The sequence below is a fragment of the Corvus moneduloides genome, chromosome 4 (assembly GCF_009650955.1).
Source record: "Corvus moneduloides isolate bCorMon1 chromosome 4, bCorMon1.pri, whole genome shotgun sequence".
Lineage (NCBI taxonomy): Eukaryota > Metazoa > Chordata > Aves > Passeriformes > Corvidae > Corvus > Corvus moneduloides.
Window position 1 is genome coordinate 39,742,563 of NC_045479.1, and position 13,745 is coordinate 39,756,307.

The 13,745-nt window shown below is 40.8% G+C and overlaps 1 protein-coding gene across 2 annotated transcripts in view; it reads left to right on the top strand.

The window, feature by feature from the left end:
- The window catches only part of CPM (carboxypeptidase M), a 28,181-nt gene extending 14,472 nt beyond the window's left edge, over nucleotides 1–13,709 (top strand). The window contains exons 3-9 of one of the 2 annotated variants that reach the window (XM_032106268.1): nucleotides 712–809; nucleotides 8,022–8,194; nucleotides 9,954–10,138; nucleotides 10,383–10,553; nucleotides 11,052–11,204; nucleotides 12,197–12,345; nucleotides 12,992–13,709. In XM_032106268.1, the coding sequence (XP_031962159.1) occupies nucleotides 712–809; nucleotides 8,022–8,194; nucleotides 9,954–10,138; nucleotides 10,383–10,553; nucleotides 11,052–11,204; nucleotides 12,197–12,345; nucleotides 12,992–13,231 (1,169 nt within the window). In that variant the 3' untranslated portion in view covers nucleotides 13,232–13,709. The remainder of the gene's footprint in view (nucleotides 1–711; nucleotides 810–8,021; nucleotides 8,195–9,953; nucleotides 10,139–10,382; nucleotides 10,554–11,051; nucleotides 11,205–12,196; nucleotides 12,346–12,991) is intronic. The other variant, XM_032106269.1, reaches the window with a different exon arrangement.
- Nucleotides 13,710–13,745: the final 36 nt, after the last annotated feature.

Below are 13,745 nucleotides of genomic sequence, written 5' to 3' on the forward strand. Positions count from 1 at the left end.
GTATCACTAAAAATAGTAACAGAAAATGCCCTCCCTTCGCCATCTCCCCCCTGCTTAAGTGAGGACTTCCAAAATGTATGTATGTTTGTTTATTTTGTTGCTTAAAGTTCAGCTTCTTGTGCAGCTTTAGTGGTCCTAACTAATACTCTTTCTGTAGCTATTAATTCTTTCCCTGCTGATATATTTGGAATATGTCTCTGATGCAGCTCTTTCTGCTACCTCCTGTTTTCTGAGCAGTAATGCATGAATATGTTTAGCTTTTTTGTGTTGTCTTTTGTACAAAACCAGATGTTCTTTCTTTGTGATAATGAAAACTTCTGTATAAATTTCAGAAAAGCCTTATGATTCAAAATTTGGGGGCAGGAAGAGTGATCTTATTTGCTAAATTTAACTTGAAAAATGTTTATTAAAAAAAAAAAAAAAAAAAAAGAAGCCTTCTTTTCTAGTCCTGGTTAAATGCTTTAGAAATTGCAGGGTTTACGACATACTTGGTCAGAAGGCAAAACATTCCTCTAACTAATATTGCAAATATTCATAGAATAAAGGAACCCCACAGTCTACTTTGATATGTTATATGTAGGACTGAGTGGGCACCAATGAAATACTGGAATTTGTACAATGGTCTTAATGACCAACTCTTTTTATTCTTCTAAGGCTTGTATGATTTTACACTTGTTTTAAAAAATGTCTTTTCCCCTTCCCCTCTTAAAGGTAGAGACCTGTGGGTTCTTGTTCTGGGAAAGTTTCCAACCCATCATAAGATTGGCATTCCAGAGTTCAAGTATGTTGCTAATATGCATGGGGATGAGGTACGTTTCAATTTTTGCAATGTCATTTATACCAAATACACTTACCAGAGGTTTAGAGTGAACTTTTCTCAGGCATGTGCTTCTTATTATTGAGGTATGTCATAACTCAAGGAGGACAAAATATGTGTGTATTTATTGAGGAATTTTCAGAATAAAGTTCCCTTGTTTTGGTGGAAGGGCCTTAGGAGACCTTACATCATGGTGAAGAGTCCTACAATCCTACACCCAAGACCTCTCTTGAGTGGAGAGCTTTGTCTTCTCCAAGTGAGTAAACACAGAGGCTTTAAGTTTCCTGGCAATGAGTCAGATGCAGTAGTTTGCTTGTACATTATTATTGCCTAGGCATGAAATATGACTGATAGAACTCTTCAAACACATCCTAAGATTAAATAATAATTGCTGTGAAGCATCAAATTATTTATTTTAGGAAGAAAATTTATCTTTGGAACCTTAGGCTAGGAACACCTAGATTCACCTGAGATAACACTGAGAACAAAACAAAAATCAATTCCAGAACAATAAACTTGCTCTGGGAAGAATGCCCACTTATTAATGATAAAGAAGAAATGATGATTATGAGCCTACCTGGTGCGGTACTTGAATCTGAATCAGAAAGAGTCAAAGCTTCACTGTCTTCTATAGTACTTCTTTGCTTTCTATTTCTTTTATTCTTTAGCTTTACCTGATTATATTAGTCATATTCAGGATAAGTTTAAACTACACAATATATTTTTATGCAGTCTTTCATGTGAAGGTTAAATAATTTAACAGGAGTAGCAAGATATGTATATATATATATATATGTGCTAGACTCTGAATTCCCAAAACCGAGAAAAAACAGACATAGTGGAAATGTATCCTGTGCAAAGGGTAACATGTCTCGAGTTATTGCTGTTAACAATACTGTGTGTGAGCACTTGCACGCCTACAGGCACTTGTGACATTTTGTGCCAAGAATTTCCCCAAGTTAGACTAGTTTCACCTTGTTTGACACTGGCCTTGCTCAAAGTGCTGCTGGGAGCTTGGCTGCTTGGGAATTTAACTCTGTGTGGGAGGAAGCTGATTCATGGTTTCAAATAGGTACATTTGTTACTGGATGCCCAAGACAGGGTTTGCAGCTCCTGAAACCTGGTGTGGGTCACCAAGGCGTCCAGGAACTGAGGCTCCATACTGCAGTCCCTGCAGACTGCTGAAGGGGATTGCAAACCTGGGACTATAAATCACCCAGCTTTGATGGGAAGGAGGTGGAGGGCAGGATATTATCTCATCCAGAATGGCCTGGCTTGCAAATCCAATGTTGCTGGACTGCAGAGGGCCACACATACTGAAGTCTCCACAAGGAAGCACCCCCTTCATTATCACTGCCCAGCTGGATACTCAGGAGGAGCTTTGACCATAGAAATACACACTGTTTGCACATCCACAGGGCTGGGAGTTGCTGGGGATTGGCAACTTGGATCACTGCCTGGGATCTAAGTTTTTTGTTGACTTCATGAGGAAATGAGACATGATTTTCTTTTAAAGTCAGACACAGTGCCAGACAATCTGAGCAGGGTTGATCCTTGAGCTGCCTAGCTAAGGCATGTTACATTCCAGTTGTTTGTCAGACTAAGCTCACACCTAGGGAACATTCTGGAAATAGAGCTATTCCTCCTTTTTAGGCACTCATGATGATTTTTGCTGTATGGGTTTTTTTGGTACATACAGGTAACTCACAGTTAGTGTTTGGGATTTTTTTATCTGATCATAAATGTATTTCAGATGGCAGGAAATTAATTCCTCATATAGAGAAGCATTGGAGAACTTGAATATTTTTTTTTCCATAATCTAAGATTCTGCTAGTCCCTGGGGACAGATTCAACTATCCCTGCAATATATTAAGCAGATAAGTTTTGCACTAATTATACAACAAGCTTCAACTTGTGTGCCAGAGTCTTTCATAAAGAGATTATGACTTCATTGATCCACTCAGGTCTTTTGTGCTTCAACGACGCTTTCCACAAATGATACAAAATGAGAAGTTCTCAAGTATTGTTTGGTGATGCTGCCCTTCTAACCTGTTGTGACCACACAAATGAGGCTTAACTTTGACTCAGCTGGCCAGCTGCTCCAAAAACATAAAAGTTGGGCTGGAACCTGAATTACATGTGTGTGGGCTGTTTGCACATGCTGCTGGAAGAAAATCTAGGTTATTTGGAAAGCTGCCCAACAGGGAAGTTCTAACAAAGTAAAGTGAGTACACAATAGTAGAAAAGGAGTATTTTTTTTCAGAACTGGAAAGATTTATTTTTTTAAGTAAGTTCACTTTTCTTAACACTGTAAGACATAACCAGCTGAGATTTAAAAGATTTTCATTTGTGTTCACTGTTGCCAAATAGAGTGAACTTTTGCCCCAGATCCACTGAGAGGTAACAAAAGACTTCTCCCATTCTTTGTGTTGGCTGTGTGTAGCTGGACACCATTTTTAGCGGTACTTTTTGTTTAACCCGAGCCAAATTAAAACTGATTTAAACTGACTTTAATCAAAATGGCAGTAATTGGCTGCACAAAATGCATAAGCCTGTGAAATGTTAATAAAGTCTGCGGGGGAAGATGAGGGAGAGGTTGCCTGATCTTCTGGGGCAACTCCCATTCTGAATTAGGCACAGCTTCTCTTGTCCCAGCCTTGTATTCTTACTTGAAAGATCTTTTCTTTCTAAGTCACATATTCCTCCCTGGGGAAGTACTCCTCCTGCTTAACACTGACCACACCCTAACACCTACATACTCCTAGGTCATAAATGGAGCAGAACTATTACCTTTGGAACCTCTGTGCCAGGGACTTGAGTCCATTCTACACAACTGAACAAATAGGATCTAATTGGAAGGCTGTTCCTAAACCATGTATATCACTGCAGGGAAACCCTTTAAGGAAAAGCACCTCTGAACAAACTGTAAACTACCTGTGTGTTTCTGCTTTTTCCCTTTAATGTATTGAGTATATGGCTTTAACCTTCTGCAGCTATAGTGTAACCGGACCATCACAAGATAAACTCTTTCTCAGGGTGGCAATGCTGATATCAGTCCTTTTCTCCTGCAGTACCCACTTCTGATCGCTTTATTTTCTCATTGTGTAGTATAAAATAACAGCAATGCAAATAATCTTAAATAGTACAATATTTTATTTATAATAAACAATAATTTATTTATAATAATATAAATAAAGCACTAATAGAAATAGTAGAATTATACACTAGTATAAAATATTATTAAAAATAGTAGTATTTTTCCTCTTTCATTTTGTGAAACTGAGCCTGTACTGATAGGTCTGAACTTGCCTACGTGAAAGGATGTATTTATCTGCTGACTTATCTTGTGAAATAAGTTAAAGAAACTATGCCCTATTTTCCATGTCATCGTAGACACAGTCATATCCACAGTAGGCTCTCCTGAAATATTAGGGCTTAGGTGAGTAAGGACTGGAGTAGATTTATTTGTGATCAATATAATGGGGTCTTTTAAAATGACCAGACAATAAACTGATGAGTTTTGTGTAGAATTTCTCACTCTTATGTCCAAAAAATTAATGGAAGCTGCATTTACACTATCAAAATACCACTGTGGAAAATATGGCTGGTTTTTTATCATCCAATTGCACAAAAAGAATACTGCACATACTGCACAACTTGCTATAAGGAATTGTAAGCCTTTATTCCTATGTCGTCAGTCCTGTGTGATGTATTATTGAAGTGATATGCAGCGAAACAGTATTTGCTCTATGAAAAAAAAAATTTATAAAAAATATTTATTGCATAGTGAACTATTTTCCACCTAGCTTCAGAATTAGAAGGTCATAAGCACCAGAGATTTCAAAATTCAAAGCAATCAAATCTCAATGCTAACAACAGACTTTAAAAAAATCTGGATGTTGCTGAGGTCTGTTTCAAAACATTTTAACACTGCCCTGCTGCAGTTGCTTTTTTCCTTGTCTTTCCTCACACTCTTCTGAGTGGGAAAAGAAAAAGCTATCCCTGTCTCAGCCAGGTAAAGTCTGAAGCCTGTGGAATTTGTCCAGGTGGTAAAGACTAATGCCAGTTACTAGCTCAAAAGCAGGCTTTGTGTTGCCATTTCCTTCAGTGATAAACCAGGGAACTGCACTTCCCTATCATACACGTGGTAGTTCTCAGATGTCCACAGTGACTGCTGCTGGAGAAGTAAAGGGATGTGTGCCAAACTCTTTGCATAAACAGTCACTTTAACACTGGTGTGTTTTAGCAAAGCAGGACAACCCCAGTGGGGTGTGTCCTAGCGGTGCATAATAATTAGCACTGTACAAGTGTTAAAAATAACACCTTGCAAGTGTGATGGCATTTCAGTGGGAAACCAGGATGGCCTACTGGTTTCTCTGCTCTAACTCCACTTCCTTAGGTGGGGTTGTGCCTGGTATACTGAACCTGGCCTGTGGAGCAGCCGGGGCTGGAGCAGGGAGACTGGCAAGACTGTGTTGCCCTGAAACAGGTCCTTCCTGATGGTTTGGATCTTTCTTTCAACATCGTTCAACTTAAAAACCAGGCCATGATTAAGGGAAGAATTGTAATAATAAAATGGGCAGAGTCCATCCACCCATAGTCCCCTGGTATTAGGTCTCTATCATGTGGTAACAACAGTGTTCTAAACTCAGGGCTGATGCAGTAAAGTGTTACAGTGCAGGTGCAATTGGAGCTAACCTTAATCTCCTAACTTGCTGCTGCTCGGGCTTCTTGAGTAATCCCTGTGGTAGCTGAGCAGGGTGCTGACACAGCCCTGCCAGCAGGCAGAGTCAGAAGTTTAAAGGATTTGTGTGCAGAAGCAGCAGTCATGCCCTTTTCTACAGCGTTGATCTACATCCTGACATATGCACGCTTCTTCATTCAAGGCTTTCCCCTGAGGATCACTGAAAGCCTTTCCTGCTGACTCTCTCCCTTTGGGGCACAGGAAGATGTCTTCACAAGAAGACATCTGAAAGTGAACAGAGAAACTTAATGTCTAATTGTATCCCTAGAGGTGGGGGAAAGGGATTTCCTTTGCTTTCCTGTCACACTTCATGTGAATACAGTAAAACAATACACCTTGGCATCTCCCTTGGGATACTGCAGTCAAAACTAAGTGTTCATGTCCTCTCAAAGCCCCAGAACACATACATGCTTTTCTCTCTATCTTCATGTTAAACTTGAGGCAGGTTAAGTTGTCTGTCCTCGACTTTACTGTCAGCAGCCTACCTTCAGTCTGCCTAGATACTTTACTTGAAGCTCTAAAGTAAAACTAAGTGACTCATAACTCTTATCCACAGGTACATCTGACCTCTGTAGTAACAGGGTCAAGCTTGACTGAGCAGCAGATGCTGTCCTTCCAAGGGCAAAGATCAAAACTTGATCTTGAACTTTCCCAGAAACAAAAACTTCCTCAGATACTTCCAGATATGCTTTCTCAAGCAATGCAGGGTCCTCTGGACCGAAACAAAACCACCCCTCTGTTACCACACCAAAATAGTGGTAATTAATAAGTGTATTCTTCTCTCACTGTGCAATCATCTAGGTGCCAACACACTTATGCTGACCTGAATCGCTTAATGTCCTGAGTACAACAATAGCTATATACCAGGAATCCTATAAAATAGTTTGTAAAATACTGTACATGTAAGTAAGCCTGGGATTAACTTTTAAGTGCAAAGAATGTCATCTGTGAAAATCTGGTCATCTTTCTTTCTTTGTAAACACTGTCCTTTCCTACCACATTCTTGTGTTACTTTTCTTTTTTTCCCCCTTTCTGTTCCTGCTTCTCTACCCTTTCTTTCTGGGATTTCTTTTGGTCAGGCACTGAACAGAAGTACAGTAGGAGAAGAGCACTTTCCCAGTTTCTCCAGACAGCAGTCCAGTCTTGTCTGTAGTTTAGCTGTCTCTGTGGTAGAGCCATTCTTGCTGATTCTGACCTTCATCTCTCATGCCCAGGGCCATGATTTGGCTGATTTCTCTCCTCTCCTTTCTTCCCCCACCCTTACATGCTTCCCAAGATGTCTATCATCCTTTTCAAGAGCTGCCTGTACAAGATGGTTCTGTTGCATCCCTTCTTACATTTCACGGAGTGTATTTATCAAACCTGCAGAGCAGTCTGTTTTCACATACTCAGGTGCTGGTTTAGATCCTGTTGTGATATACCAGGCTTTGTTCTTGGAGATAAAGTAGAGATAAGTTATCTCTAGAACTCATCTGCTTGCAAGTCTTGGTTTGTTCCCTTTCCAGACAGGGCTTAGGAACCCTAAAGCACCCTTGAGGCATGGGTCACAGTGCCCCTGGAAAGTATGGTCCAGTGAACACTAGCAGTGGTTTCTGGGGTAGAATAGGATTGTCCTTAACTCTGGATCTGGTACTTGACACTATTTTGCCTAAAATCTGATAGACTAAAGGGAGATGTCAGCTTTCATGACTTATACAAACTTACATGAACAAAAATACATGGTTAGCATTTTCCCTGCCGCTGCCTCTCCTTGATCTAAAGTCTGTATCCAAATGTCTTTCCATGTCTTTTTCTAAGGATTTATTTGGTTTCCCCAATGCACATGTTCATGACATTAAAATAATGTAACAGAAGTATCTATGTGGCCTCTTTGATCTTGTATTAATATTGGCTTTCCATAAAAGAGGATCAAGAAGAAAAAATCCTGCTCTGTAGCATCCTGGAAAACATGGCAGACTTGTCCTCCCTTCCTTCTGAACCACCACTGCCAAGTGGTGCCGCACAGCACCGGTGCTTGTGTGCAGGGTCACTCAGGCACCAGCACAGAGCTGGGACCCTCCTGTGGGACTGAGAAAATGCAGTGAGGTGTTCCCAACCCCACATGATGTTTATCAGGCAGCTTTAGTTTTTTTTATAGCTGTTCCTTATCCATGCAAGATTTAAGCAGTGCATCTGACACAGTCAGTTTCCCATTATACAAAAAGGTCCGGCTGATCTGGGTTTAAAACCCTTGTGAAAACCCTCCAGTGATTCCTTTAATCTATTCAATTGCTTTAAATATATTTAGGGGAGAGCATAAAACAAAGCAGTGTTGATCAGAATGCTCTCATATGCCTTGTATGTATGTGTAGTCCATAAGAAAAAGCTGGAAGTGCAAGGTGGTGGGTCTTTATTTATTTATTTTCTTCTTCTTTTTCTTCCATATCAGACTTAAAGTAAAATCTATGCTTCTTTACACAGACTGTTGGGAGAGAAATCCTGCTCCATTTGATAGATTTCCTAGTGAACAGCTATGGACGTGACCCAGTTATTACCCGGTTACTCAATAATACCCGGATTCATATCATGCCAACGATGAATCCCGATGGATTTGAAGCTACAAAAGTGCCTGATTGTTATTACACACGAGGAAGGTAAGGGTGGCTTAGGAGGGTGGGAGAGGTAAAAGAGATGGGTGGGGAGTAATAATCGCAGATAGCCAGAAGACTGAGTCATACTTGGTGGAGAGCAGAGTCTACAGGATGTGCTAGGCCTAATTTTTGCCTGTGCTCTTCTGAAGACATGTTGTTATGGCATAGAGTTTCTGGAAGACTGAGTCAGACCAGTGTTTATATATGGTGTGGCCAGAAAAAATTGGTCAGAAAGGTGTAATGACTTCACCTTTTAAGCAGGAGACACAGATTGCTAATACAAGCACAATTCCCTATTTTGTAGCAACTTTAGAGTGCTACAAGAAAAGAAGGAAAATTCCACCCACAGGGATCTATTTCAACTGGAGAATTCTATAACCCTTCTTAACGAGAAAAGGTGTGTCTAAGCTTGTTGAATGGACTTCTAGCAATGTGTTTAAAATCATGTTGAATGTGCATTTAGTAAGAAGGAGGAGTTACACAAGCAGAGCTGGCTGTAATAGGTTCTGTGCTAATAGTAGTGGTAGGAAAAAAACCTACACAGAAGAAAATATAACTTGGCATTGCATCCTGTGTTACTTTTGCATTCTTTAATGTGACTATTGCAGAGAACAAAAAGGGGATGAAAAGCTTAACAAGCTAGGAGAAGGAAAGAGAGAGTGAGAGAATGGGAAGAAATGCCCAAAGGACGAAGTTGGAATGTGCAAAAAAAGCAAACCCATGAGCTAGAAGTTCTCTTGGATCGATGGCCTTGGCAACATCAGAAACAAGTGCAAAGAGAGTGTTACAGTGCAGATACTGCAACACGTGTATCAGACACAAGGCCCATGGAAAAGAAATATCTATGGACTGATTCTTGGTAGCTGTTTCAGAGATGTTTATTTCTCCAGCCGCATGGCCGGGGCTCTGCCGAGGAACTGCTCAGTCACGGGACCCGAGAGTCCTTCCCGGGCAGGGGAACACAAAACAACCAAAGGGGAACGAGGCTGACCAGGGGCAGGGAAACCCCGTGTCTGTGCCCTCAGGGCCCCTCTGCCAGGGCTACATGGCAGGAGGGGAAGGGCCCCCAACAAGAGAGTTCAGGTAGTTTAGTTCTTTAGGTGACCAGTGTAGGCCATCCTTTTTATTAAGAAAAAATGCATTCCTCAGCAAATAGATGGAACTTTTATGGAGGGGGGTATTTTTTATCCTCTCACTGTCAAATAGAGTTTAACTGACTGAGTTCAAAAATTAATGCAGTCAACGGTGAATACCCTCTTTACTCCTGTACTGACCTGTCTGAGTGAAAAAGCAAGAGAGCATTTGCACAGGCTGGACCTTAAGGTTTAGGGAGAAGATGTACTGGTGTTTGACTCAAATTTTTTCTGTCTGTTGAGAGTGACAACAGTCCAAGGGATACAGCCATTCAGTAGTTACCTTGGTCCTCTATACAAGCAGGAAAAACACATATAGGAGGAGGACAAAGTCCTTCTGATCTGCCTCTGGTTTTTCTAATTCACTTACGTGTAGGTGTGCATGCTATGTGCATGTTAAATACTCTGTGTTTCCACTTGGAATTGTTTTATTGTGTCCTATGAAAATTCCAGTGCTGCCAGAAAGCAAACTGAAGTCCATCACCTTAATGCTTGAGAAATAAAAAATGGTCATCTTGCCTGTTCCCTGGAGACACTAGCACACCACATATCTGGAGTACTGGGAAGCTGGTGATGTGGAACTATCCACAGGCAAAACAGTAATGGTAATGTCTTTCTCTCTTTCTAAGATACAACAGGAATGGAGAAGATCTGAACAGAAATTTTCCTGATGCCTTTGAAAATAACAGTGCTAGCATTCAGCCAGAGACTCAAGCAGTAATGGACTGGATAAAAAATGAAACATTTGTTCTTTCAGCAAACTTGCATGGGGGTGCCCTGGTTGCCAGTTACACCTTTGATAATGGTAACCCAGGTAAGCTGGTAACAAACTCTGTTCTCCACAACTGACTGGGTTTAGGAACGTTGTCTATACCAAAGCAAAATTTACAAGGATTCCTGCAAGGTTCTTCTAGCTTTTGAGTTAGGATGGGCAAAATTTGATAAACCCCATCAAAATTCCCTGCCTAATACGGCCATTTGGGTGATGTTTGTCCTGCTCGCAAGCCAGCACTGTATGTTTTACCAGTAATGAGACAATGGCTATCTTCATTCTGCAGTTACTGGCTCTTTGAAAGGCTATAGCAGATCTCCAGACGATGATGTCTTTATTCACCTGGCAAAAACCTATTCTTCCAACCATGCCAGCATGTACAAAGGGACGGGGTGTGACAACAGGCAAACCTTCCCAGACGGCATCACCAACGGGTACTCTTGGTACCAGCTGGAAGGTAAGAACATCACTGATGTTTCATTCAGCTGCTTCTGGTAAGATGTTCTCACTTTTCATTACTGTTTATGTGTAGCCAAATAGAAAATGGGGCTTCTGCACTGTGTATGTTGTTTTCATTGTCTGAATTCAAAGACTTAAAAGGTTCTTGGAATGGCTTTGGCAGTGGCAAATCCTGTGCCAGCCTATCTGTCCCTTTTTAGTTGGGAAAGCTTGAATGAATTTAAGTCAAAGATCCACCCTTCTCAGCCACAATCATCATCATTTCCAAAATGAAGTATGCTTTAGAAAACAACACTCTATGAGTAACTAGAGTAAATAATTAAGTTGGTTTTCCACAGGAGGCAGTAAATACAAGTGTGGCATTGAGGAATAATTTATCTGATTTACTTTTCTTACAGGTATGATGCAAGTACCAACATTTTAACTTAGCCATTTGTCTTTTAGTTTGACCTTAGTGTTTCTTTGCAGCTGAACACCCTTTTATTTCACTTTTAAGGTGGAATGCAAGATTACAACTATGTCTGGGGACAGTGTTTTGAAATTACATTGGAGCTGTCATGCTGTAAATATCCTCCAGCAGACCAGCTGGAAAAGTTCTGGAGAGACAACCAAGTTGCTCTGATCGAATATATCAAACAAGTACACCTAGGTGGGTATGCAAATGGGGGTGGAGTGAAAACTGAGGCCAGCTTAGGGGGAACTCCTCAGCAGCCTGTCAGTGTCACAGCTCACAGGGAAGAGATCTGGGAGCTTCTGAACAGGAAGTGCTACAAGGCCAGGGGATGGGTAAGGCAGGAGAACTTACAAGTGTGTCAAGTGAGGGGCAATGGGTGCTGCTACAGGTGTGCAAGGGGCTTAAAATGTGCTGGGGACAGGCTCTGGGGCATGTCTGACCATGCACTCCACCCCTCCCCTCACTTTCCTGAGCAGCCTTCGGACAATCATTTATTTCAGACATCTCTACATGTATGTGTGCCTCAGCACAGGGTCTTTGCTGCTTGGATTTTGTAAATTTGAAAGGCTTCTCTAGGTGTGATCTGACTTCACATTTGGAAGAGAACTCTGCTTAGTGAAGCTGTGGTGCTTTTCAATGAGTTGAAGGGTTTGCACAAATCTGTTGCTTATCTTGCATTTTGTTGCCTTAAATATCTGACTGCTATTTTATCTCTGCTTAATGCCTGTGCTGCCTTGAAGATGTTGTGTGGGAATTAAGGGAAACTACTTCATAAGCAGACATTGTTGGTATTCTGCCTTTGGGAAGTACTAGACAAGAGGCTGACTTATTTTAAATTACAAAAAGAAGGGGGGGTGTGTGTGTTTGTGTGCAAAGACTGCCAAACCTGTATTGAAGATTGAAGCCCTTCGGTAAAAGACATACAGTGTGTATGATGCCTTCAGCAAATGAGATTTAGGAGATTACAGTACTGTTTTCTAACTTAACATGAGGGTAAACTATTAACAACAGCCAAGAATTTTCTGGTTTAATTCCCTTCAGTGAGACCAAAGTGACTAGTGATATTATTAGATGTGCTGAAATGTGGTCAAACAGCCTTTGAGTGCAACAGAACAGTCTGACTTTCTCAGAGAAGGAGGCTCACCAGTTACAGCTCATGATTTTTCTCTTCTCTCCCTTTTTCATAGGTGTCAAAGGCCAAGTTACTGATAAGAATGGGAATCCTATTCCCAATGCCATCGTGGAAGCCAAAGGAAGGCCACACGTCTGCCCCTACAGAACAAATGAACAAGGGGAGTACTTTCTCCTCCTTTTGCCTGGGACATATGTGATCAATGTGAGTATGCAGCCTTACTGAAGTATTGCTTCTAATTGCGCTGCGTTCCCGAGCACAGTAAGACAGCATCCTTAGAGGTGGGTGAGCTGAACTGCTCAAATCATAGATATGAGGTGTGAAGACTCTTTAACAGATTTTTTAAAAGGTATATATTTAAATATTAGCAGAAAGGAAATTTTTTGATACAGTCCTCAATGTCCAGAGATAACAATCCTCTGTAGAGCCAGATGGGATGAGCAGCTGGAGCACAGCAGCAGGAGCTTGAGGTGTTTGAAACAAACCACAGAGCTCTTGCAGGGTGAGGGGAGGCTGGGATCTGGGCAGCACCGGGCTGACACCACCACCAGTGACTGTCATTTCCTTGTGTCAAAATGGTTTCTCTGTGGAACTACTAGAGAACATCCATGCCCTGTAGGCTCTGCCTGCTGCCAAGGGCTTATGCTTGAGCATCACTGCAGGATTCCCTCTCTTGTACAGCAAGAATCTTATTGCTATAACGTGAAAACTATACTCTTTTCTCATTCTGTGCTCTCAAATGTATCTTTAGAACAATTTTTCTTGTACATTTAAAGTGTAAACAGTGATTGTTTCACAGTTGAACTCAAGGTTTCAAACCAAGGAAGAACACTTTTGTATTTGCTCCTAGGCTACTGTACCAGGATTTAAATCGATGCTGAAGACAGTGGAAATACCTGACAACACTGGTAACTTCAGTGCTTTGAAACAGGACTTCTCTTTCCCAGAGGTCTCAGATCAGATCCGTTCAAGAGTTACTTCATGTCCCAAAACTCCCCTCTACCAAGAGCTCACATGGGCTTCAGCTGCAGTAAAACCAACCATACACATCTTGGTTTTAATGACTGTTATGCTTGTAATTTTCAAATAAAGTCAAACAAATAAAGAATGACAAAGGCAAAGGCAAAATCTTCCTGCACAAATGTGGCTTTTCAGAGAAGGAATTGTATATGCAAAAGAATGTATGTTTTTATAAACCAAATTCTCAGATGCACGATCATGTTTACTGGATTTTGTAAAATACTGGCTTGACAATTGAATGTTTTACTTTAGTTATAGCAGACATATTTTTAATTGTAACAGACTATCATATTTTTCTACGTAAGTATTTTAGTCTGAATAAATTTTGTACAGCCTCTGGAGATAACTGTAGAATTTTGATGCAGAAAGCACAAATGTGTTTTGAAGACTTTTCCCAAATTCAAAAACAGTGAGGATTGTACTGCAATGTTTCCTGCAAGCTCAGGTTCCCTCACTGAGCCAACAGCTCAGGTGCTTACACAACTGTAAGTGATCAGCTCAAAACTAATTTCTCATAATAAAGCCACTGCTATAAACGAGGAACAGCATTTTTATATATGCTCTTTCTTACCTGGATAGATGAG